This window comes from Galeopterus variegatus, unplaced genomic scaffold (genome assembly GCF_000696425.1).
Source record: "Galeopterus variegatus unplaced genomic scaffold, G_variegatus-3.0.2 Scaffold979, whole genome shotgun sequence".
NCBI classification, from domain to species: domain Eukaryota; kingdom Metazoa; phylum Chordata; class Mammalia; order Dermoptera; family Cynocephalidae; genus Galeopterus; species Galeopterus variegatus.
In genome coordinates this window covers 248663-276192 of record NW_007727090.1, presented here as the reverse complement: position 1 = coordinate 276192, position 27530 = coordinate 248663, and the positions used below count along the sequence as shown (strand labels likewise).

Sequence of the window (27530 nt, the reverse complement as noted above, 5' to 3'; positions counted from 1 at the left end):
TTTTTAATTCTATTTTCCCATGAACTTTTTAAGTACACTCGTATATTCAAGAAGACCTGGGCTGCAGTGCTGGTACTGACCAGCAGAGTGACTTTGGACAAGGCAACCTCTGAGAGTCAGTTTTCTCATCTGCAGATGGGGATCATATGAATACTTGTCTTGTGTGATTGTTGCATGGATTAGAGCCAAGCAACATTCCTAGAACACAGCTGAGGCTTTATAATGTGTTAAACGAATATGTGTGTTAAATGAATGAAAATGCCAAAGGTTGCCCCTGTGAATTGTGTCCCTTCATAAAAAGAAAAAAAAAAAAAAAAAAGATCCATGCACATGCCTGCCTTTGGCTCATTCTGTAGTACTTTTCATGTTATCATGAGGGCTTAGATAAAATTAGGGATATTGTAGGATTTATAAGCTAATCCTACAATTAAGCATCTAGTAGGCAGGTCAAAACATTTTATACTCAACAGAAATTAAATTCTGTGTAATTTCACAGAATAGAAGAAAATCCAAATATGTAGTTTAAATGATCTAGTTTAATTTAAAATGTATTTCAACATATGTTTTCATACCTTTACTAAAACAGAATTCTTTAATTTAATTAAATTACTGTGTTAAATACCTCTTCTTTCTGCATTTGGACCCTGTTCTCAATTCTTCCTGGCTATGTTAAAAGAGGATGTGGAATTGTTTGGTGTGATACCTGCTTATGGAGAGGCAATGGCTGGGAGGATTCATTTCTTTTTGCTGTGTTCCCTTAGGTCTCAGAATGCAGTTGGCCCATCAGGCAGGCTCCCAGTCTGCATAACCTCTTTGCTGTGTGTCGGAATATGTATAACTGGCTGCTACAGAATCCCAAAAATGTCTGTGTTGTCCACTGCTTGGTGAGTAAACTTTGTTGTTAGTGGGAGTGGTTTGGTTTGGTCAGATATGGATGGCCCTTTATAGAATGGTGGTCAGGTAACATTTGAGTTTAGTAGGATTTATTGAGCCCCTACTCAGGAGTTAAGTAATGTGAGAGATATAAAAACAAGAGAGGAGTTTATTATTTTTGGCGTAAAGCTTGAGTACTGGTGGGAGAGGCAAATGTGTACACAACCCACCTAATGTGAGGACTCTAGAATGTGCCAAGTATTATAGAATAGGTAGCACACAGAGCTGTGGGTACACAGATAATAATGTCACTGAGTTTTACATGAATAAAATAGACATAAACATATTGGCATATTTTTTTTCCTGGCTGTGTCTGAGTAGAAGTAAAAGAAAAACACGTCTATGCCCTTGTATGTAGTTACATAGATTGACTGTATTTTAGAGCAGTTCCCAGTGGGACTGGCGATTTTTCTGACCATTGACTTTCTAGTGTCCCTTTCCCCAACTTTTCCTCTCAGGCCTCTTACCTGTCCTTTAAAACTCAATTTTCAGTAAAATCTTTCTGACTCTTTTGAGTATTTTCATGATATGGATATTCCCACTGTGTATCTAAATGTCTTCTATGGCATTTCATATACTGCAGCCTAATAATCTGTTCTCCTGCCTATTTTCCCACTAGACTATTATCCTCCTGCAGGAAAGAACTGTGTACTTTTACACCCTAAGCATGAAAGGTCTGAATAAGTGCTGGAATACATGACAAATGAATACACACATGGAATCTGAGTATAGATACTGGAAATATTCATTGCTTTTATAAACCTCAGAGTGTATTTTTTTTTTGCCATAATATTTCTTGATGATTCCCCCCACCCCACACCCCTTATTGAGGGCCAGTGTCTGAAACAGAAGAAAGCTGAAGAACATTTTTTCCCCTAAACTCTTGGCAATAAAGGAAAAATACCTGGTGTTTGTAGGAATTTAATGTTAAAGGCCAAAGTGTTTTTCTTTTAGAGGCACAACAGATTATGCAACAGAAAATATTTCTTTTAGGGACTACATAGGCTTGGGGTACTTTGGTGATTTTCTCTTTACTCAAGAATTTTCTAAAAGTTCTACATCTGACAATTGTGTAGGCGAGGATGGCTCAAGAGAGACCAGAGGCACCCAGTTCTAATGATATAATTGTAAAGAATAAAAACCCAATAAAAAAGAAAAAAGAAGAGGCAAAGTATTATGGCTCTACAGGGTGCTCTTGAGTTTCACTTAAAAGACATGTGAGTGCGGGCCGGCCCGGTGGCGCACTGGATAGTGCACCGCTTGGGAAGCGCGGCGGCGCTCCCGCCCGAGGGTTCGGATCCCACATACAGACCGGTTCCCGCTCACTGGCTGAGCGCGGTGCGGGAGCAACACCGAGGGTTGCAATCCCGTTGCCGGTCCCCGGTCCGGTGCGGGGGCAACACTGAGGGTTGCGATCCGTTGCCGGACACGGAAAAAGACAAAAAAGACAAAAAAAAATAAAAAATAAAAAAAAAAAACATGTGTGTGAATTGGAAGTCTATGCCAAGTCTCTGGGAACAGAATTGAAACAAGGGGTGGCAGCCTTTATTTTTATCCTATATATGCTACAGTTATATTAAAAATAATATGTATATATTAGTCTTTTAATTAAAAAAACCTTTAAAAAAACCTGCATGACAGATAAAAGGAAGGGACACATATCCAAGAGCCATGGATCTGTTGAAAGAGTGTCAGGGAAATTAAATTCTAAAAAGAGTTAAGATTGAGAAAAGTGTCTTTTTTTTTTTCCTTTTTGTCTTTTTTACTGACCGGCAACGGGATCGTAACCCTCGGTGTTGTGCCTGCACCGCGCTCAACCAGTGAGCGGGAACCGGTCTCCACATGGGATCCGAACCCTCGGCGGGAGCGCCGCCACGCTCCCAAGCGGTGCACTCTCCAGTGCGCCACTGGGCCGGCCCAAAAGTGTCTTTTTTTAAAACTGTGTTCGGAATAAAGACAACAGCAAGTTCTTGAGGCATGTGATATAATTTTAACACCTTTATTCTGTTTTCTTTATCCGGGGACAAATGTCAAGCTAGAAATGAGGTAACAATGAAAATTAAGACAAAGCTGATAGGTAGCAAGATAGTAAGAGAGCCTCAGAGTCTTTAAAAGTAATCCACTCTCTAGACTTACATTATGTGGCAGAATGCTGAAAGCACTTGCAGATGCAATTTTGTATTCCCTACGTACTGTGAGGAAACAAGAAGCAGAGGTGCCAGGCAAGTGAAGAGCAGGGGTTTTCTCAAAAGATGGAGCAGGTTGATCCTGGAAAGTTATAGGCCGATGAGCCCGATGGCAATTCAAGGCAAAATTCTAATAAATTTTTGCACAGATGATTTTAAACTCTTGGAAAAAAAGAAATCCACTTGTTTCATTATGAACACACTGAACATTTTGCAACAAGAGTGATAGACTAGTTGAGATGGTTTATTGGATTCCTGCAAGATTGAGTGAGGAAAAAACATAAATTCACATTGTTTTTTCCTCTGCTCTGTCACAGCACAATCATCAACACAGGAGACAGGCCTTTGACTTCTGTGATCTAATGTGTAGCAGTTTCTCCCCACCAGCAAGCAAGCCAGTAATTCTCCAGTGGAAACCAGCTGGATGTCCTCTAATTCAATTCTGACACTACCTACCTGGAGATGGCTTCAGATCCCATAGGTTGAGGGCTCAGTCCCCAAGACTGCCCCCCACCTCAGATGTCAGATGCAAGCGCTAGGTTATTTTACCTGTTCTTAAGACCCCCTCTTTTGGGTTCAATAGATTTGCTGAGCGGTTCATGGAACTCAGGGAAACACTTACTTACATTTACCTATTTATTGTAAAGGATATTACAAAGGATACAGATGAAGAGATGCATAGGGTAAGGTATGCGGGTAGGTGTGCAGAGCTTCCATGCCTGCCCAGGAATGCCAACCTCCAGGAGCCTCCATGTGTTCAGCTATCCAGAAGCTCCCAGAACCCATGCCTCTTGACTTTTCATGGAGTCCTCATTAGGAAGGCATAATTGATTAAATAATTGGCCACTGGTGATCAGCTTGATCTTCAGTTTTTCTCCACTCCCCAGAGGTTGGGGGATGGGGCTAAAAGTCCTTCTTTGGTCTTTCCTGCGACCAGTCCCCATCTTGAAGCTACCTAGGGGCTGCCAGCCAATAGTCAACTCTTTAGCATACAAAAAGACAGCATTTTGGAGATTCTAAGGATTTTAGGAGTTGTGTGCCAGGAAAGGGATGGGGACAAAGACCAAATAATATTTCACAGTATCACAGAGATATTTCCTGGTTTCTTATAATCAAGAAAGAGAAATCTGGGATAAGTTGTTATATATTTAGTTGGATTGTGGCTGAATATCTGCTTCCAAAGGTAGGTGACTAATGGATCAGCATCTTCCTGAGAGAAGGTTTCATTTGGCTGCCCTTTTAATCAACAGCTTTGATGAACATGAGGAGGTCAAGCTTATCAGTTTTCTCCAAATGGGAAGGGTCACATAATGAATCTGGATTTGAAAAGTTCTTGTAGGTTGATCATTTAATAGAAACTAAGAATGTGAAAATTAAATGCAGGGTAAATGTACAGTCCTGAATTCTGGTTCTAAAAGATTAAACATATTTGTCTACTAGTGTAACAGATAATCTGAAAAAGAACTAGGGGTTTTAGTGGATAGAGAGATCAATAAGGGCTTATGGTGTGACTTCGCCTGTATTTATACTAGTTTGGCCTCAGGTTATGTTAATAAAATTATAGTGTCCAGACTAAGGAAGATGAAATTCTGCTCTAGTCTGGTCAGAATGCATCTCATATCTTACATTTCACATCTGGGCAGCACATTTAAGGTGGTTGTTTTAAAACTTGAGTATGTTTAGAGGAAGTGTACTAAATGATGATGTCTCATAAAATGGAATAGAAAATGAGAAAGAATTGAAGTGATTAGGTTTGTTTAAATGGGAAATAGAAGTGTTGATAGAAAAGGAGGATATTTTAGATATGGGAAGGGCTGACAGAGAGAGAAAGTGTTACCGAACCAAGAGGAGTTCCTCATCTGCTACCCAGATGACTAAGAAGTTTCTCATGCCAAAGATCACAGTGTTAAAGATTAGTATGTATTTGGATGGCTATTCAAAAAAGCCTGTGGTAGCTAAAGGACCTTTAAGTCTCCAGACTCCCTGAAGGCTTAAAATCACAGCTAAGATCCTCCTTGGTTCCTTTGAGTCTGAGGGCGTGCAAACTTCAAAGCAGGTTTGTAGCAGCAGGTGTTCTGCAAAGACAACTCAAGATTGGTATTACAGATGTTATCCTAAGCCATAAGGCATTCATTTAAGGAACAAACATCTTGACCTTTAAATCAAAGCTTAGCCTAAGGAACAAGCATCCTGACTTCCAGATCAAGTCTTAGCCTAAGTAAGTTTATATATTTTGTCAACTCTACTCTTATTATTGCTGCTCCTAGGAATTCAGCCTGTCCTTCCCGGTCAAGCAGTTTTTCTTTAGTTATTTCCTTCTCCCTCCAGTCAAGTCCCACTCTGACAAGGGTTGGGGGATCAGCCAGGGGAAATCAGAGGTCTGTTCCCTGGTTTCAAAAGGAGTAGGTTTATTTTTTGTTCTCACAGAAGGAAGGGTGAGGATCATTGAGTGGAAGCTATGGAGGACTAGACTTTGACTCAACATACTCAGTGTAAGGAAACACCTTGTAAACTGGTGTGGGCTACTTCAAGTAGCAGTAGTCTCCCTGTTCACTTAAAAGTATTCTGGAAAAGGCTGGATCACCATCTGTCAGGACTGTTATTGTATACTGTTTCAGTCAGCTCTGGCTGCTCTAACAAGTATACCATAGACTGGGTGGCTTAAACAACATAAATTTACTTCTCACAGTTTTGATGTCTGGGAAGTTCAAGGTCAAGGTGCCTGCATTTCCAGTGTTTGGTGAGGGCCCGCTTCCTGTGTGGCAAATAGCTGTCTTCTCCTTGTATCCTCACATGGCCTAGAGCAGAGAGAGAGCAAGCTGTTATGTCTCTTCTTATAAGAGCACTGATCCCGTAAATGAGAGCTCTACCCTCCAGATCTAATTACCTCCCCAAAGTTTCACCTCCTAATATTATCACATTGGGGGTTGGGATTTCAACATATAAATTTGGGGGGGGGGGTGGATACAGAAACATCCAGTCCATACCAGATTTATTCTTACATTGAGTGAGGTTGAATCAAGTGAAGCTTCTTTAATTTATGTGAATCTAGGAACATACTTTGGGTAAAATACATACATAGTGTATTCCATCAAGCAGCATTTTCCTAAACCAAGAGACCTCAACTATTAGTTCTGATGCTACAAGTCCAAAGTTACTTTGAAGATTATATTATTGTTCAATAAATATATGCAAATCAAATTAATTTTGCTAGGCTTCTAAGGTGAATACAGAATCAATTTTATCCTAATAATAAGCCTTTCCTTGCTTCTTTGTGATTTAAATAGCTGGTAAAGATTTTGGTTTTCAAGTGAACAATTCTGAAATGAAAGCCACCCCCAGTTAAGAGGCTTTCTCCTCTCTCTCTCTTTTAATTGCATTCTCAATGGAGAATGGCTGATTTGACCAAGTTCATGATAAGTTTATGCATTTTCTTTGACAGGATGGACGGGCAGCATCATCAATTCTGGTTGGTGCTATGTTCATTTTCTGTAATCTCTACTCTACTCCTGGCCCAGCTGTTCGATTGCTATATGCAAAGCGTCCAGGAATTGGACTTTCACCATCCCACAGGAGGTAAAGTAAGCTAGGTGCAGGGTAGGCAAATGTGTTCTTATTGGTCATGTTCTGTTTGAAATCTGCCTGATAGGTGCTTTCATAACTTTCATTTAATTTATCTGGCATTATCCTGAATTATAGCAAAAAACTGAATTCAGCGTGGATATTGAGTTTTCATACAGTTTCATAAGCCCCTGTATGAGAATTTATGATTTTAAAATTAGAAGGAAACTTTAAAGAATACTATGTCCACTTTCCTTTATAGGTAAGGAAACTGAGACTCAGGTTGTGATTTGCCCCAGGTCTAAAAATTCCTAATTCCTGATCCAAAGCTTTAAGACCAGTTCCTTTTTGTTTGGTTATACAGGTCTTTATTGAAAAACAAGCAGAAGCTGCTACTCTTACTACTGACGATCACCCCGTGGGGGACATGATTAACAAAAAGAAAAGCAACTATATAGAAATAAGTTTTAAAATTCACTTTTTCTTATGACTCTGATATAGGAATAAGAAAATAGATTACAAAAGATAATCTGAAAGTAGCTTAAAAAAGAAAATCCTTTTTAGATAACTGATTTATTTTCTTTCCTTTAGTCACAGTTTCTTTTTCCTATTTTGATTGCATCTTCTTATGTTTTTGGATTAAAAGTGCTTTTGATGGTAAAATTCTAAAATTTATTCAAAGCCAGGTTTTAGCTGATAAATTTAATCTGCTAGATAAAACAGGAATAGATGTTTAAATATTGAGCTAGTGAAAGCTTCCATAAGCTTTTTGATTTAATAAGTATGCCATCTACAGTTCTTTAGGGTAGTACAGTAATATCAGTAGGTAAATATTCTAAATTATTGGTTGCATTCCCTTTTGCTAGTCAGTGTTTAAGAAATTAACAGATTGCATTCTTATCGTAACTCAATAATTTGCAAGAACAAACTTCATAGCAAAGATTGATTGTTTCTCCTGGTGTGATGGAACCCAAAACATGTGGCAATTGTCTGTTTCAGATACCTGGGATATATGTGTGACCTACTAGCAGACAAACCCTACCGCCCTCACTTCAAGCCTCTCACGATTAAGTCAATCACTGTCAGTCCAATACCTTTTTTTAACAAACAGAGAAATGGGTGTCGTCCTTATTGCGATGTACTGATTGGAGAAACCAAAATATATACCACTTGTGCAGATTTTGAACGAATGAAGTAAGTCATACTTTTCTTCACTTCTGTGCACTGCTCAATTCCTTTGTAAGTTGGATCATATTCTTCCTGCAAGACTATATCATTGTGAAATGGCTGATATAAAAAAGAAGTTCAACATCAGAGGTAATTATAGGAAAGCATAACTAAATTAGTAGATGCCATGGCTCCTTTTCAAATCCAATGGTGATTTAGACTAAGGGACTAGCATGAGCTAAAATGAGGGGTATGACAGTAGTGAGGGACAGACCTGGGCATTTAAGAAGGAGATGGCCTTGATGGGATTTGGTTAGGATAATGGAAGAGTCAAGGATGAATCAGGTTTCTAAGTGAGGAACTAGGTAGATGGTGATGGAATTAAAGTTATAGAATCCATAGTAAAGAGCGGCTGCTAGTGGGAGGTTTTAGGGGTATGTGGAGAGAAGTAAGTGGGTGGTAACATACAATGAAATTAGTTTGGAATAAGTTGAATTTGTGAACTGGTATTGAAGACCATCACAGAGCGTGGCATTTCTGATTTTATGCTGATTTCAGTTGGATTTTTTGTTCCCTTTATCTCCGCTTTTACTATTAATTTAAGGTTAGAAAAAAGGCGAATATACAAGGGCTAGATGAATTTGAGGAAAACAAGTGATCTTTAAAGCAGGGATGGGCAATTGCACTAGCTGGAAGTCCAGATGGTATGGAAAGAGAGGGCCTGGCATCAAACCAATGCCCGCCCCCTTGCAGGACCAGTTTGCATCCAGTTGACACTAACGTGACTCCTCTTTTTTCTCAAGGTAGGAAATGGTTTCTGAGTCCAGGCCTGGGCAAACAGGTCTCTTGGCCAGAGCCATAGAGGTCTATACCACCTGTGTCTATGTGATTGTGCCAGATTGGATTCTCTTTCAGTGTCTCACATCTTTTTTGTTTCTGTTTAAAGAGAATACCGTGTCCAAGATGGAAAAATCTGCATTCCCTTGAACATCACTGTGCAAGGAGATGTAGTCGTTTCCATGTATCACTTGAGGTCAACCATTGGAAGCCGGCTGCAGGCTAAGGTACAGTTTCAGGAAAAATCATGGCATAAGCTCATCTGAGACTTTAATAGGAATATTTTTGAATCTTTTGTCCAAATCTTTAAAAATTTTATAGAGGAAGAAACTAAGACTTGGAGGTGTTGTGACTTGCTCAAATTCCTTGGCATGATGACTGTGTGAGAGGGTGGCAGCTCTAGAACTTTTAGCAAATTATGCTCTTTAGAAGTTTGTGCTTTTCTTATAGTGTCCCATTCGGATAAGTGTAAGCAGAGAGATTTCTACTAAAGATGTGGAATTAAATAATCATTATTTTTTTCAATTTTTTTTAACTGAGATAAAATTTACGTAACATAAAAGTTACCCTTTCAAAGTGTACAATATAGTGGTTTATGCAGAAAAAAATATCCAAAAGATTGTACAACCATTACCACTATCTAATTCCACAATATTTTCATCACCCCTAAAAGAAACCCTGTGCCCATTAGCAGTAACTGTCTATTCCCCTTTCCTATCTCCTGGCAACCATGAATCTATCTTCTGTCTCTATGGATTTGCTTATATTGAACATTTCATATATATGGGATCATATAATATGTGGTCTTTTGTGGCTGTTTTTTTTCCACTTAGCATAAATGTTTTGAGGTTCATCCTTGTTATAGCATGTATCAGTACTTCATTTCTTTATATCACCAAATAATATTTCATTGCATGGCTATACCACATTTTATTAATCTCTTCATCAGTTGATGGACATTTGGGTTATTGTGATTCTTTGGCTATTAGGAATCATGTTGCAAGTAATTGCTTTTAATTCATCATATATTTGCTAAGTGCATCTCTGTTCCAGCCATTGCCTGGGTTTTTAGGATTGACAAGAATAAGACTGTGTCCCTGCCTTTAAGGTACTTGGCCTAGCAGAGAAAATTAACACATATACAAATATCCATCATAACATATTAGAGGGAGCATGAAGTGCTGTAGAGGGAACAGTTTGTTTTAGCCAGTGGTGGCCCAGAAAGGCTACAGAGAGAGTGTAACCCAGGGCCTTGAAGGATGAGCTCATCAGCTTGAAGCGGGTCTTCCTGGATAGAAGGAATGCGATGAGTCAAAGCATGGCAACATGTAGGAAAATGGACATCAGCAGGTGAGGAAATGGCCTGCCAAGGCAGAGTCCATGGAGCAGAGAGGCTGGGAAAAGCTGGGAGGTTGTATGATATTCATAGTACACCAAGATTCAGATATAGAAATAGTTGAAGGTACATCACTCCCCAAAATATAATCTTTTGATCAGATTCCCTTTTCAGTGATCGATTGTAATGTGCTTCTGTTGTACTTTTTTTTAGGTAACCAACACGCAGATATTCCAGCTTCAATTTCATACTGGATTTATACCACTGGACACAACAGTTTTAAAGTTCACCAAGTAAGTACTGCTTGGGCTGAACATGTCTTTCAATCCGTGTAGCTGTGCAATGCTGAGACTCTTTGGCACTATGCTGTAGCATGCCCCAGAACCCTGTGCTTCTGGACCATCAAGTGTAACTGAGCAACACAGAAAGGCAGTATGCATTTAAAAATTTTCAGTTGGATAGGATTTGTCTTGAGAAGTACAGCAGATCAAAGACTTCAAGTAGAATGGTCTAAAATTCCATGTGACAGAGGAGAGAACAGAACCGTGGTGACTAGAGGTGGGAAAGGGGGTGGGGGAAGGAGGTTAGGGAGAAATTAGTTAATGGATACAAGGAATGAACATGTTTTGAAAGGATGAACATGCTAATTATCCTCATTTGATCGTCACACATTGTACATAGGTATAGATATTCAACTCTGTACCCCACGAATATGTATATTCAATTATGTTTCAATAAAATAAAATAAAATAAAATAAAATAAAATAAAATTCTGTGTGAGGGAACGAGAGTGAAAAAAGAGGGAACAAAGTATCACTACTGTGATCTTTTGCATCTATGTGTCCCTTTGTGTTTCCCTACAGGGATTGAAGTTTAACCAGTGGTATAGTATGAGCAATGACCCATCAGAATAGAGGCCTGGGGCTGGACAGTTAGCTCACTTGGTTAGGGTATGATGCTGATAACATCAAGGTCAAGAGGTCAGATCCCCCTTTTGGCCAGCTGCCAAAAAAAAAAAAAAGAATGGATGCCTAACCATAGCAGTGAAGCAGGATTCTGGAGGATCAACCGGCACCAGACATTAACTATCAGTTGCTATATCAAACTGTGGTTTAGGGAACTCGGTGAGGGGATGGGTGGTGGTGGCTGGAGCTGAGGTGGTAGCTGGGAGTTGCTGGGGCCAGGATAGGGGTAGTTGTTCAAGAGCTCAGGATGGTGACCGTGGGCTTATTTTGCTATTATAACAACTGATTTGGCCATGCAATGCATAATGGCTAGACGTATCAGCCTTGCCTTCTAGAATGCTTTCACATGCAGTACTATCCACATTCTTGAGTAGACATTATTCTCTTTTCTCTAGATGAGGAAACTGAGGCTCAGAAAAGTAAAGTAACTTATCTGGTTATGATTGAGCCTTCCTTGGAAGTAAGTGTCAGAGTTAACCTAAGGATCAACCTAAGATGGTTTCTATGTTGAACATTATACTGGATCCGTTGTTTTTCATTGGTCTTGTTCTTTTAAATCCCTATTTAGGCCTGAGTTAGATGCATGTGATGTACCAGAAAAATATCCTCAGCTATTCCAGGTGACACTGGATGTAGAACTGCAGCCCCATGACAAAGTGATAGACTTAACCCCACCATGGGAACATTACTGCACAAAAGATGTCAATCCCAGCATCCTCTTCTCTTCTCATCAGGAGCATCAAGATACGCTGGTCTTAGGAGGTATGAGTCACCTGGTAGTTTTGTTTTTCAGGACAAAGCTTCTGTGTTACTTATCACATTGCCTTATTTCTGTGTTTCATTGATGCTGCATGGCCTTTTGTCTTGCAGGACAGGCTCCAATAGATATCCCTCCGGACAACCCCAGGCATTTTGGGCAAGGTGGCTTCTTTGCATCTCTCTGTTGGCAAGGTACTTCAAAGCCTTTCTTTAAGTTACATAGTTTGATGATTAAGTGTTCTTCTGTAAAGACTGTTAGCCCTTGAAGAGGCCTAAAGTAAAGCAGTACTTAGAAGTCATCCAAGTTCCTCCCTATTTCATGCTCTTCCCACTCATTACTGTTTCGAATCAGGTAACTTTCCTACTTTCGGCTCTATGGATGCTTTTAGACTGATGCAAAAGGCCATTTTAAGCTGAATTCCACCTTTTCTAAGATGTGTTTTGGGTCACTTCTTTCCTGGATTGATGAATAAGTGTGATGTTTTCTAGGATCCCCCTTTTTAGGCTGCTGATAGCACAAAGAGATTAACAAAGGACTCTATCTTCTGCCCTCAACTAAATATTCTAAAAATGTAAAATCAGGCATTTCCAATACAGTGTTATAACCACTAGCAGAGCAGAACTGTACTTACCCTGGTACAGGAAAGGCACATACTTGACCTAGATATCTCTGCCACTTGCTTTAACAACCATGGCAGAAATTGGGGCTCAGTCACTGTGCTCTTTTCTCCCAGACCTGGAGATGTTTTCAGAATCCTTCTCAACATAACACCTCTGACTGCTGTCATAAGTAGACTGGCACTGACATCCTAAGCAGTACTCATTGGCCATCCTTGCTTTAGAGTTGGCTGAGGTTGACTGCAAGGTTCTGTGTAGAATTGAATAGCTGGGGTTTTCTATATGAAAGGGTTAGGAAACTGGCTTTGGGGATGGTCTAGTTAAACTTCTCTTGATTGACCTTCCTCTGATGTGTGAGTATAAGAGTATTCCTGTTGCCTACAGAAGTTTTCAGTGTTTGGTGAATTATTATTTGTGAATTATTACTATTATTTGTGAAAATTGTTTGTAGAATTCCTTTGAATTGAAAGGCTTACTATTTTCTTTCGAGGAATGGGGACCAACAACATCTCAAACTTGGAAAACTCAGTGAAATCTAAACAGCGGGTGGACTTCTCTTTGCTTTCCTTACCTCTTACCTTCCTCACAGTTAGGGCTTTTAATAAAATCTCACTCTTACCACTCCATTGTCATTTTAGTTAAATGATTTAGAAATAATTCCTGTAGACTATGAAATAAGTTTTAGCACAGATATACAATCTCTTATCTGAACCTCTCAGAGCCAGATGTGTTTATGAATGCGAATGTTTTGGATTTTAGAAAGGTAATACAGAGCATAAACTGTATATTAACATGCCCATCTCAGACAACAACCTGTAATCAAACATGTTAATATTTATGCAGTAAAACATATAAATAATAACCGTGGGTGAGATAAATGAAGACTATAAATCTTTCCTATCCATTCTGGTCAATTTCCTGACAACTGAGTTTATGCCAAACTTAGGAAAGCCTTTTCCTTTTCATAGCTTTTTGCATTTCGTAATTGGGAATGAGGGATATGGATCTGTACTTGATTTGGAATGTGGATCTAACAGGCTCCAATAGAGCAAATTTCTGTGGGAAGATCTGTGTCAAGGAGGGGCTGGAAAGTCATTCCTTCCTCAGAAGAGGCCTCTTTCCTTCTGCCCATTTTATGCTGAAAGTATCTCCTTTTAGGTTGGTGTAAGGACGATGTAAAGCAGAGCCATTCTGTCCACTTATTAGATATGTGATTTACTTCTGCTTCAGACCATGTGAGAAAGGCTTTGCTTTTGGCTGCCAGCAACATGGAGGAGTAAAAGACAGTGAGAAGTGCCAGCAAAGGACTGGCAAATAATGTTTTTCTTTTTTTTCCAAAGTAGCTAACATAGTGTCTAAAAAATAACAGCAATCAACACTTAGGTACTACTTACTATTGATCTGAGCCCTTTATAATATCATCTCACATAACTGTTTCAGTAGCCTGTGAGTTAGGTACTATTTATTGCCTTCATTTTGCTGAGGATGAAATCAAGGCACAGAGAAGTAAAGTGGCTTGCCCAGCGTCACAGAGCCAGTAAGCAGTTGAGCTGGATTCAATCCCAGGCTGTCTGGCTCCAGAATTACTGCTCTTTACCTGGTGCGACACTGCCTCTCAGATTCTCAACAAATGGTAATTGAATATATTGTGAAAAACATGAAGTTTTCCGTGGTAATGGTCTGAAAGCTCTGTTTGCTCAGGGCTGAGTTCTTCTCTCTTTCTGGAATTACTTGCATATAACAACAAGCAACAGTGCTGTGGTCAGTCACTAACCATTTATTGACATACTGGCCTTCTTTAGATCAGAAATCAGAGAAATCATTCTGTGAGGAGGACCACGCTGCTCTGGTGAATCAGGAAAGTGAGCAATCAGACGATGAGCTTCTGACCCTTTCCAGTCCGCATGGCAATGCCAACGGTGACAAACATCATGGAGCCAAGAAGCCCAGCAAAAAGCAGCAGGAGCCAGCTGCCCCTCCACCCCCTGAGGACGTGGACCTTCTGGGCCTAGAAGGGACTGCAGAGAGTAAGAACTTCTCTCCACCGGCGGCTCCTCCCAGCAATTCTGAACTACTGAGTGACCTGTTTGGGGGTGGAGGTGCAGCTGGTCCTGCCCAGGCTGGACAGGCAGGGGTGGAAGACGTGTTTCATCCTAGTGGGCCTGCGTCCACCCAGTCAACACCACGCCGTTCTGCCACCTCCACCTCCGCGTCTCCAACCCTAAGAGTGGGAGAAGGTAATTTTTTCCATTTTTGCTTTGTACCTCTCAGTTTTTCTTTGGGCCAAGGAAGTAGAATTGAACTTTCCTAATAAGCTAGACTTTCCTGATTTCCCTAAAAGTCCCTTCATTTTAATAGTAAACACAAAAGAAAATAGAAATACTGTCTATTTTGGTAAGACAGTAAGGCACTGTAAGAGTGGATACTTGAGCTCTAGACTCTAACTTTTTAATTTTAGCTTTCAGGACTTCAACCCCTGACCTGCTTTAGTTACTTCTACTTGGAGATGTATATTGATGGATTATTATTAATAATAACAGCTAGTATTTGTGGGGTACTTACAATTTGCCAGCCATGGAATTTAATACTAAACATGATTTAATTCTCACATAAACTCACTAAATAGGTGCTGTTATAATCTCCATTTTATAGTTGAGGAAATGGAGGCTTAGAAATAAATTAGTAGCTTAAGTTTATACAGGTAGTAATTGATGGGGCCAGGGTCCAAAACTAGGTCATTTGACTCCAGAGCTTTCCCTCAGTTTTCTTATAATGCCTTTTTGGAACTGTAGTTTTCTGAATAGTCTTTGACTATGCAGAGAAGTGTGTGGTTACTCCAAAATACATGTAAGGGACTCAAGCCAGCAGCACAGCTGACAGAACAGAGAAGTTGGTACCAGGTAGGGAGTGTGAGTCTCACGAGGCTCAGTTAGTTTCACTCTGCTTATTGCCACGGACCCAACCCTTCCTGTGACTGGTCATCCACAATTTTTTGACATTTGCAAAACAGTGTAGTTGGGTAAGCAGAGATCCATTATAGCTTCTGAAGAACCAACTCAAATCAGCTGCCCCTTGTTACTATTGCCATTAACCAAGATGACATCACATTAGGAAGGGTGAAGAGAAATGTCTCGATTCTCCAGGCCTATAGCATTCTGTAGGAACTCCCCCCCCACCCCCCCGAGCTTGTTCTTTACTTCTCAGAAGGCTGCGGGCTGGTCTTGATTTACAGTAGTTCATCTGGAGGCACTCCTGTTATAGACAATGAAACTGAGGCCTGGATATGTTGATTGGCTTGTCTGAGGATACCCAGCTGATTAGTGGCAAACTCAGGTCTAGAACTCAGGTACGTATTCTGTCCCCCAAGAGGAAGTAGAAAAACACCAGGTCTAGAGTTGAAGCCCTGGATTTGAATCCCAGCACCAATACTGAACTATCTGTGTAGCCATATTAAAAAATATTAACCTTCCTGTTTATAAAATGGGGATAATACTTACCTATTGACATTGTTATAAAGATTAAATTTTCAGCTCTTGTCTCGTGGTGTTTGGCAGTTCACTTTCAGCTATTGGAGAAAGCCTCTAATTTAACATAAAAGCGATAATAAAAATGTACCAAGTAATGATGAGAATATTTTGGCATCCACACTGGTTGGTTTCAAACTAGATGTAAAAGGACTATCCCAGTGTCCTCTTATAGTTACCCTATAAATATCAGTGTCCTCATTTTATAGAAGGGATAAGGTTTTGTGAGTATTAAATGACGTAAGGGATATACACCATGCAGCAGAGTGCCTGACACAGAGCGAGCACCTGCTGCTACACAATCGAGGCGAATCTGCTGCCCAGCAGATGTTAGGGGAGCATTATGCCAATGAAGTCAGACCTGAAAACTTGTTGAACCATATATCCTATCTCAGTTGTGAGAATGGGGTTTGTTAACTTGTTTTATTCTAGTTGTCTATTCCTAGAATGGGTCAATCCTATTCCAGGAAGCAAACAGCCCATTAGCTTGATATTTATAGATTAGTAAGTGACATCTCACTATGAGGAGCTAAAAGGAATTTTGTGTCTTGCTCAATAATGAGGAATTAAAGGCCAATTATACACGTGCAGTTCTGTGTGGTTTTCATCACATTTATTTCATGAGTGTAAGGAATGTGAGATGCCTTTGGGAAATTCCTGGAATTTAGATTCAGAAGACTTGAGCCCTCTTATTTACTTGACCTTGCACAAGAAACTTAGCTTTCTGAGCCTCAGTCTCATCATCACTAGAGTGAAGATTGCACTTCTGTGTGGCAGGCAGATATTGAGGATCAACTGAGGTATTCTTTATAACGACAATGTGAACCCTAAAAAATGATACAATATTAGTTGTTGTTGCATTATTGCTGGCAGTCTTAGCTTTCCATCTTCCTCTAGTCTTCTTAGTTCACTCACAAACTTTTCCTCACATTGCTAAATCTGCAGCTGGTTAAATCTGCAGCTGGTTCTATCAGTCGGGTTTTGGAAACATTTACTCCAAATTTCTGTGCATAAACAAATCTGAAATTAAGTATGTGATATAGAATAACAATAAGGATAATAGCTACCACTGTTCTGAGCATCTATATATCTACAATGTACTAGGGTTTTATAGTATAGTGATTAAAAGAGTATAATATGGAGACATACTCTCTGAGGGAAAAAAACAAAAACAAAAAAAATAGTTATGTGATCTAAGGCAAATTATTTAAGCTGTCAGGTCCTCAGTTTTCTCATCTTTTTTTTTTTTTTTTTGTCTTTTTGTCTTTTTCCGTGTCCGGCAACGGATCGCAACCCTCAGTGTTGCCCCCGTACCGGACCGGGGACCGGCAACGGGATCGCAACCCTCGGTGTTGCTTCCTGCACCTCGCTCAGCCAGTGAGCGGGAACCGGTCCGTATGTGGGATCCGAACCCTCGGGCGGGAGCGCCGCCGCACTTCCCAAGCGGCGCACTATCCAGTGCGCCACCGGGCCGGCCCGAAGAGAGTTCCATTTTCATCACTACTCTCATATTATTATCTTTAAAACTTTCAAGTGAGCCAGAGACCACTAAAAAACTAGACTAGACTAAACCTGGTCAGTGTGGTTTTTCTACTGTTCATTTTAATAACTGAGCTCCCCTCCTCCCTGGCCTGGTAATTGTCTACTAATTCATTCAGTGTGAGCATAATTCATTCACTGAGCACTTCCTGCGGTCCATGCATGGTTTTGCCACTCATTGATTCATTTGTGTTGACTTTGTTTTCTCAGCTGGTCTCTAAGCTTAGTTGACTTATTTCATGTTATTAAGATGTCCAAAGGCCAAGGGAGCCTTCATTTACAGTCTTTATGGTTCATCCAATAGATAAACCCAGACTCCTACAAAGATGGGATTATTCTTGTATGGTAGAAATCTTTGGGGTTCATTGTTAGCCCTGGAACAAGTTTTGAAGATAGGATGGGCCGCATTATCCTGATTTTTCAAATATTTGGCCTAGGCCCAGATAATAGTGACAATTGTTTGATATTTCTTGAATAAATGAACTCATAGGACAAAGAATACATTATTCCCATTGATTTCTAGGTGCTACCTTTGACCCATTTGGAGCCCCTTCTAAACCATCAGGTCAGGATTTGCTCGGTTCTTTTCTGAACACATCCAATGCTTCCAGTGACCCCTTTCTTCAGCCTACGAGAAGTCCTTCACCAACAGTGCATGGTAAGAGAGGATTTTATATTGTGTTCAGTAGAGCATAGTTTTCTGCAAGATGTCAGTAGGTGCTCAGATTTAAAAGCATCCTGTGGGTGTTTTTTTTGGAAAAAGCTATATAATGCATCTCTCTTTTGGAAATTAACAATTCACATTAACATACCAAAAGCTCTGGATGTCTTACAGGAAAAAAGCCTGCTTAGCTTTGTTTTACTCAGCTTTCCTGAAACTTATTTGACTGTAGAACTCTTTTTTGCATTAGAGCTACATGCACAGAATCATCAGATACCATCGATTATAAAGTGTATGATTATTTTTTGTACCAACAAGAAAAAAAATGCTGCCACTTTTTAACTGATTGGAAGATGCATCCTGGCAGGAGAAATCTTTGAAATGTGGAAAAATATGAGCCTTAAATTAACAAAATATGATATTAGCATTCCATGAGATTAGTATCTCACAGAACAAAGTTTAGGATTTACCACCCTGATATATTAAAGCTATTCTGTCTAATATGATAGTCACTAGTCACATGTGGCTATTGAGCACTTGAAATGTAGCTAGTCTGAGATGTGCTGTAAGTACAAAATACATGCTAGATCTCAAAACTTAGTACAACAAAAGAATATAAAATATCTTGTTCATATTTTTTATATTGATTACTTGTTAAAATAATATTTTGAATATTTTGTATTGAACAAATATATTATTAAATTATTAAATTTAATTTTACTGATATCTTTTTACTTTTTAAAATGTGACTACCAGGGCCGGCCCGGTGGCGCACTGCTATAGTGCGCCGCTTGGGAAGCGTGGAGGCGCTCCCGCCGAGGGTTGGGATCCCACATACAGACAAGCCGCTCACTGGCTAAGCGAGGTGCGGGAGCAACACCGAGGGTTGCGATCCCGTAGCCAGTCCCGGTCCGGTACGGGCGCGACACTGAGGGTTGCAATCCGTTGCCGGTCAAGAAAAAAGACAAAAAGGGAAAATAAATAAATAAATAAATAAAATAAAATGTGACTACCAGAAAACTTAAATTGACATATGTGGACCACTTTATCTTTCTATATTAGAGATTTAGGTTGTGTAAAAAAAATAGAAATCATAACCATTTGTAAGTGCAACAATGTATCACTTAGATAACACTGATTAAAGCTGAAGCTCTTTAGTGAAGGACAAATGATTTGTAGCTCATTCTTTTTTGTTTTTTGTCTTTTTGTCTTTTTCCATGTCCAGCAACGGATCGCAACCCTCAGTGTTGCCCCCGTACCGGACCGGGGACCGGCAACGGGATTGCAACCCTTGGTGTTGCTCCCGCGCCTCGCTCAGCCAGTGAGCGGGAACCGGTCTGCATGTGGGATCCGAACCCTCGGGCGGGAGCGCCGCCGCGCTTCCCAAGCGGCGCACTATCCAGTGCGCCACCGGGCCGGCCCTGTAGCTCATTCTTGATTTTGAATGCTATTAAACATTATTGGCCTCAATCTAGAAGGGAATGTATTGTTGAAGGCACCCTGAACTTGCCCAGAGAATGCAGTCCAGTCATCAGCTTGACTTGAGAAATCAGTCCAGGAGCAACCTTTATGGGTGATTATCCATTGGTCTTTAATCTTAAACTATTTGACAATGTATAAGAAATTCACCACTCGTCCATGAGTAGTGCCCACCTCAGAGAGTCACCTGATTGGATGTTGATTACCCAGGGAAGGAAGGATGCAGGAATGTAGGTTAAAATTGTTGTTTTTACTCACTCATTTAAAATGTGAGTCATGTTATTGCTGTGCTCAAATAGCTCCCTCTTTCACTTGGCATGAAGCCAAAGTCCCCACAGTGCCCTAGTCCATCCCAGGGCGGGTGACCTCATGTCCTGCTTTTCCTCCCCTGCTCTCTCCTTTCCTGCCATACTGGCCTCTTTGCTGTTGCTCTGGCTGATACTCCACCTCAAATACTCATCCTCAGATGTCTGCATGGCTAACTCCTTCACCTCCTTTGAGAATTTGCTCAAATGTCACCTTCTCTGTGGGGTCTACTCTGCTTCATTGCAAATCACAACTCATCCTCTGCCCCTACTCTACATTTTCCTTGTCATTGTATCTGTTTAACTTACAATATATGGAATGATTTACTTATGTGTTGTGTTAATTTTTTGGTTGTCTGTTTCTCCTCACTAGAACATGAGTTCCACAAAGGCAGGGATTTTTGTTTGTTTCTTTTGTTAATGCATTCCTAGTGCCTGGAAGAATTACTGGCACACAGTAGGTACTATCTATCTATCTTTCTATCTAATATAGAAATATAAAATGAATTAACTCATTTTTTTTCCTATCAAAGTTTCTTTGATGCATAGTGATAGTGTCTATAAGGTTATACATTTTCCTGACTTTAGTACTTTGAATTTATTGTTTTGGTAAGAGTACTACCTTTCATGTCCCATGGATGTTTGTACTTGGATGTTTGTACTTCAGCACGGCAGTTCTGGATCCAATTCTCTTGTTTTTGGTGAGCTGGTTAGAACACATTGTTTATCATCCAGTTTAGGCCAGTTAGCACTCCTTTGTTTTGTGGCTGTGTTTCTCATTTTGGTGTGTATCATGCCAGTGAGAGAAGAGAATTTTCACAATCCTAGCTGAGAAAGCAGTTATCACTCCATTGTTAGTGAGCCAGTTGCATTATTTTTATATAGGATAGAATAGAGGTGAGACCCAGATGTCAACTTTGGAAGGTAAGACTGCCCACATCCAAATTCTTGGGGGTGCTTCCCAAAGGTTTCTACAAGTCATTGCCAGTCTCTTTGGAAAATCAAGAAATACCACTTTTGAGTTCAACAAATATTTATTGAACATCTATTCTGAAGAGAATAATCATGTGGGACATGGTGTTGGAAGAACAAGTAAACAACAACAATAAAAGACAATAATAGAGACTAAAAATATTAGATAATTACTTTTTCATTTGTATGCTCCGATCTCTCCAACAGATTTTAAGTTTCTTGAGATAAGCAGTGTGTCTTTTAGTGCTGTGTTCCCTGGCATGGTGCCTTGCATACAGTAGGTTGTCATAAGGATTTGTGGGTTTGATTGGTAAGAAGGTTGAAGTTCTAATGCCTAGTTCTACATACTAGTTGGATATAAGACTAAAATCAGAGTTCAAAAGAAATCAGAAAGCAAATGTTAGTGAAACTGTCTAATTTCCACCTCAGTTTTTATAAGTTACCATGGAAAAAGAGAAGGGAGGAATAGAAAAGCGAGAACTGTTATTGCTGATAATGGCATGTTCTTTTTAACTCAATGATGGGAAGGTACAAGATGTCGTGGTTGTTACTAAGTGAACAAAACAATTTTGGAATGCTAATCTTGGTGTCTTGATGATTCTTCTGGTGGGGTGTGTGGTGTGTGTGTTTCAAATCCTACTTGTAATGTCAGTTTAGTACATTATTTGCATTTTACTCATTGATTTTTATGGGTAAAACCTAGAGGTGCTTTAGAAAGAAAAATTCTTTCTTATGACATTCTATTTCTTATGCAGATTTCATAGATGCAGAAAAAACTTACGGCTAATCTGTCTTCCTCTAATACACCTGATTCTCTTCAGCTGAACATTTCTTCTAAATTATATGTTTGGAATTTTGAGGGGTCAGGATGATCTATTCTGAAGCTGTTATGAGTTTATTTTGAGTGACAGTGGACACATCTCTGACACCAGCATAGTGGATGGTATACAGTCAGTGCTCCATGCATGTTCTGAATGACTCATCATTCTCCATTCATGTCACAGCAGAAGAGAAAACAAAATTTCAGTTCTAAGTGGATCTTGTGTTTAAGAGGTTTTTCCTTTCTTTTCTTATTGCCTACTGACTCTGTGTTGAATATAAAGGTGGGACACACAAAGATGAGTCAGATAGATCTTTCCTTTAAGGGACTCACAATTTAATGAAGGGACACGTGCACAATTATAATTCAGTCTGATATTATGGAGGCAGAACAAAGGTAAGCCAAAGAAGGAATGGAGACAAATAATACATTGTTTCTGCCAGCCTCATATGAGCGGTCATAGGTGAAGGCAGAAATACCAAGTGTTGCCACATGAGGAGAGAGCTCAGAAGGAGGAATGAATCCCTTGAGACCTTGGGAGGCCAGGCAGGCTTCAGGAAAGGGATGGCGTTATCCTGTGTGAACTCAGAAAAGTGAACTCTGAGCTGTCTTGTTCTCATTCTTTGTCTTCTCCCCACTTGCAGCTTCTAGTACACCTGCTGTGAACATTCAGCCAGATGTTTCAGGAAGTTGGGACTGGCATACTAAACCAGGTAAAAGTCAGCAGGTCATTTTATACACATTTAACCAATTGCTGAAGCAAAATTCTTCACCCAAGATGAAGTGTATACTGACAGTGTTATAGGCCACCCAGGTAATTTCTGTTGATTTTTCCTTAAAGACTCATATTCTGAAGGAGCTTTCCCAAAGTACCTGAGGACATGATAATGCTACTTATTATATGTTATTTAACTTTTGTTAGTCTGATTTGCTGAACATCTGTTTTGACAATAAAATCAGACAGATCTAGATGGGTATCTAACTCTAACACTTAGATACTTAAATTTTTTGACAAGTCGGAGCCTCAGTTTTCTTATCTGTAAAGTAGGGATAATAATTTTTATTCCACATACTTGTCTAAGTTTAAGTGAAATAACTTGTATGAAAGTTTCCGGCATAGAATAGAGGCTAAACAAATACTTCTTCAAAAAGTAGTTATTTAAGGGCTGGATTTGTCTGTAATAAATAAGGTCTCTTTCTCATGGCTACTGTGGCATTCATTGAGAGCTGTGTTGTGTGACTATATTCCTGACGCTGTGTAAGTTAAATGCATGCATGTGTACACACATACAAGCACACACACACAATGTGTTAGTCACAGCAACTTTCTGAAGCAGTTGCTGTTTCCTCTTTTTTTTATTGTGGCAAAAAAACCTTCACATGGCATAAAATTCACCCTCCCAACAATTTCCAAGTGTATAGTATACGATTGTCAACAGATCCCCACCATGAGCACGCCTACCCCAACCATCCTGCCTGACTAAAACTCTACACCCATGAACAACAACTCCCCACCTCTCTCTCTCCCCAGCCCCTAGCAACCACCATTTTACTTTCTGTTTCTATAATTTTGACTACTTTAGATACCTTATATAAGTAGAATCGTATAGAATTTGTCTTTTTGTGACTGGCTTGATTCACTTAGCATAATGTCCTTGAGATTCATCCACATTGTAGCATGTGATAGGACTTCCTTCTTTTTTAAAGGTGAATATTTCATATTCCACTGTATGTATGTATCACATTTTAATTTTATTTATTTATTTATTTTTGTCTATTCATCTGTCAATGGATGTTTAGGTTGCTTCCAATTCTTGGCTATTGTGAATAAATAAATAAATAAATACTGCTTATGAACATGGGTGTACAAATATCTCTTCAAGATCCTGCTTTCAATTCTTTTGGATACCCAGAAGTGAATTGTTGGATCATATGGCAATCTTATTTTTAATTTTTTAGCAATCTCCATACTGTTTTCTACAGTGGCTGCACCATTTTACATTCCTACCAACAGTGTGCAAGGAAGAGTTCCAATTTCTCACATCTCACCAACACTTATTATTTTTATTTATTTATTTATTTTTGATAGTGGCCATCCTAACAGCAAGTCTGCTGCCACCAGCCTCACAGGGAGGTTATGTCTCAGTGTGGTTTTGGTTTGCCTTCCCTAATAATTAGTGATGTTGAGCATCTTTCTTTTTTTTTTTTTTTAAGCATTTATTTCAGCTGGCCAGTCTGGGGATCTGAACCCATGACCTTGGTGTTATAAGGCTGCACTCTAACCAGCTGAGCTAACTGGCCAGCCTATGTTGAGCATCTTTTTATATGCTTGTTGGCTGTTTTTAAATCCTGTTTGGGTAAATGTCTATTCAAGTCCTTTGCCCATTTTAAAATTGGGTTATTTGTTACTTTATCACTGAGTTGTAGGAGATCTTTATATATTCTGGATATTAACCGCTTGTGAAATATAAGGTTCATAAATTTTCTCCCATTCCATAGGATTTCTTTTTTATTTTGTTGATTGTTTCCTTTGCTGTGCAGGTGTTTTTAGTCTGATGTAGTCCCATTTGTCTATTTTTCTTTTGTTGCCTGTGATATTTAGTTACATATTGTTTGTTTGTTTGTTTTTTAAGCCAATGATAAAATGTTGAAGCTTAAAGACATTAAGCAAGATGCCCAAGGCCACTCAGTTAGAAAGTAGCAGAATTAGAATTTAGATCCATGCCTGACTTCAAATGCCATAGGAAAGAATGAACTCAGGTGATGTGAGAGGTAAATGCTGGAAATGATAGTTCACATGTGTGGCCAGGAAACAGCATGTGTCTTTTCTGTGTCCTGTCCTTACTCCAAGCCACCATGTACCCAATTTAGAGAAACAGAGTCAAACAACTTCTTACTCATTTCCAAACCCTGTTCTAATTTGCCCTAGAGACAAATAAGCAGTAGCTCTGGAATTCTGAATTTCACAATTCAGCCTCAGACAACTAACTCATTTTCAATTATTTTATTTCCTTTTCAGGAGGGTTTGGAATGGGAAGCAAGTCCGCTGCCACCAGCCCCACAGGATCGTTGCAAGGCACTCCCACACATCAGAACAAACCCCAGACTCTGGATCCTTTTGCCGACCTTGGGACACTGGGTACAAACTCAGTAGTTTATGATATAAATGACATTTACTTGTAGCTACAAAGCCTCAAATCTAAATCTTTAGTGTTATCAAAAGCTGATATTTGTTGCCTGGGACCTAAAATAGAATGTATTCTTAAGATATCCCCTAAGATCTGAGATTGGCTTTTTTTATAAAAAGGAACAGGCATCAAATATTGGTTTGGGAATCATCTCTGTTAATTCATTTTTCTAATGTGTAATTTAATTTTTAAAATTTTCTTTAATTAATCATAATTGATTATACATATTTTGGGGGTTCGACATTGATATGCATTGATCAAATCAATATTATTAGCATATATGTTATTACAAATTGTACTTATTGTTCAGTCTCTCCTCATCCCCCTCTCTCTCCCCACTCCCACCTCTGCTAACTCTAGATTTCTTCTCTCCTTCTGAAACAGTAATGGTTACTCTGTTGATTTCTTGCCTAGATGACCTGTCTAGTGCTCAGAGAGGTGTGTTCATATCCCCCACTATTATCATAGAGCAGATGCTTCTTCTATCACTCTGGAATGGGCTTTGCAGAAAGAAACATCCTCTTCTTTGGTCTGTGCTGGTGACTCTCCTTGTGTCAATGTACTTGAGCGGCTGGCTAGCCATCTGCGTAGTGGTTGTGGTGTCTAGCTGCTTTTTTAGCAGCTGTGGCTATTGTGGTGGCTGTGGTGGGCCACCCACATGGAAGTGGTGTTTTTGGTGTGTTCCTTGCCTGGTTGTGGGAGGAGGGGTCAGTCCCTGGCTCCATGCCTCAGGACCCCAGACGGGCCCCATGGCAGCAGCACGTGCCTGGTTGCACTAATGCCTAATTTTAGATTAGTAGTATGAATAAAGCTAGAGCCTGTAGGAAGACATGACAACAGAGTTTGCCTGCAGCAAAGGTAATGTGTAGGGAAATGGTAAGAGTTGAGGCTAGTCCAATACATTTGTGCCACATGGTGCCAACCTTGCAGAAGCCTTACTGTGATGTTACTTGTGAGAGCCTCACACCATTATTCCCCTTCTCCCCGTTAGCTGCAATACTCTCCAGACAATTTGGAAAATCTGCTGCAGAAAATAGACTGTATAGTAGTTCCAGAATGTTTTTCACCATATGTTAATAATAGGTGTTACAAGATAAGTATTCCATGAACAGTGAGTTTGGGAAACACTGGGCTCAGTGGATTTTGATTACTGCTAATGGGGATACAGTATCCAGGGTTCTCAAACCCATTTCACCAAGGAACCTTTTTTCAAGGAGATATTCATTGGATTACTTGTTCTAAAACCTTTTTTTCCTCCTTTTTTGTTCCTCCTCTAGTACCGTACAGACTTGTTAAATAAGGATGGGGTAGCCCTAACACAGAGGTTTACACTGACCATGTTGATAGTCTACATTCTCAGAAAGCCCTCCTGAGGCATTTAGAGCCAAATTGACTGCAGGGAACGTGAGCATGGCTGCCGTTTTTGCCAGTAATTGTGTCAGAATTTTGAACTTCCATTCTATACTCTTTAGACTTTTGTTTTTCCTTTTAAGAACTCTCAAAATTATTTCAACAGTTATCCTCTTCCTTACCCTTCTTTGTATCTTAATGTAAGTTTCAAATTTTAAGGTAGTAACATCAGGTGAAATTCTACTTGCATAAAATCTTCTTCACTTTTCATCCTTTTAAGTATTTATTCATTTATTCATCCAACAAATATTTATTAAGTGCCTTCTATGTGCTAGCACTGTTTTAATAAAAACCAACCAACCAAATAAAAAAAGCAAAATGAAACTCCTGTCTTAACAGAACTTACATCCTAAAATGGTAAGCAGACAGTAAATGAGTAAATATATAATATAATGCCAAATAATAAAAATAACAGTTAATGTTTATTGGGGGCTTTACTATGTGGCAGGCACTATTTTAAGTGTTTTACATATATCATTTATTTAATCTTTCTAATAATCTTTTGAAGTAGGCACTGTTATAATGCTCATTTTGTGGATGAGGAAATGGGCACAAAAGGTTAAGTAACATGCCCAACTCACACGTTTCAACACCAAGAAGTCTAGCTCTGAAGCTTGCACTCATAACCCACATGCTAAGTACTATGAAAAAAAAATAGGGAAAAGGAGAAAATAGGGAAAGGAAGGAGATGGTGAATGATGGATGGGCCAGGGTGTTATCTAGATAACAGGTGGTTAGGGATGTCCTCTCTGAAAAGGTGACTTTTATAGGAAGTTCCTTTTTAAAATCCAGCATCAAAACCTGCCTGACTGATGGTACCAAAGTGCCAGTGACCTTGCTGGCAGCAGTGCTCCCTGCCACTGCTGCAGACACTGGTGCTGAGCGAGTGGTCCACAGTAGCCACTGCCACAGCAACTAATGCTACAAGCGTGGCTCAGTGCCACCACCACCACCTTATAGGTGGCCCACTGACCACACATTGGCATAGGCAGAAGGAGAGTCACCAGGGAGCCTGGGGAAAGAGGTGAGTGAGTGCAGACCTGCAACCCAGTGGCCCAACCCACAGGGGGAATTATGCTGCCAGACACAGTAGCACACCTGAGGGTGGAAAGTACACACATAGCTGACGGGACTGCCTTCATCTGGGGAAAGAAACATGCGGAGCCCTTAAGAGTATACAAAAACTGGGCTGACCCCGTGGCTCACTTGGGAGAGTGCGGTGCTGGGAGCGCAGCAGCGCTCCCGCCGCGGGTTTGGATCCTATATAGGG

The 27530-nt window shown here is 39.8% G+C and overlaps 1 protein-coding gene across 3 annotated transcripts in view; it reads left to right on the top strand.

Annotated features, from left to right (window-relative positions):
- The window catches only part of DNAJC6 (DnaJ (Hsp40) homolog, subfamily C, member 6), a 146637-nt gene that overhangs the window by 100166 nt on the left and 18941 nt on the right, over window positions 1–27530 (top strand). For all 3 annotated transcript variants that reach the window (XM_008573978.1, XM_008573977.1, XM_008573976.1), the window contains exons 5-15: window positions 762–884; window positions 6562–6695; window positions 7680–7874; window positions 8794–8911; window positions 10234–10313; window positions 11554–11747; window positions 11856–11936; window positions 14165–14599; window positions 17949–18083; window positions 22307–22375; window positions 24682–24801. In XM_008573978.1, coding sequence (XP_008572200.1) covers window positions 762–884; window positions 6562–6695; window positions 7680–7874; window positions 8794–8911; window positions 10234–10313; window positions 11554–11747; window positions 11856–11936; window positions 14165–14599; window positions 17949–18083; window positions 22307–22375; window positions 24682–24801 — 1684 coding nt within the window. The remainder of the gene's footprint in view (window positions 1–761; window positions 885–6561; window positions 6696–7679; window positions 7875–8793; window positions 8912–10233; window positions 10314–11553; window positions 11748–11855; window positions 11937–14164; window positions 14600–17948; window positions 18084–22306; window positions 22376–24681; window positions 24802–27530) is intronic.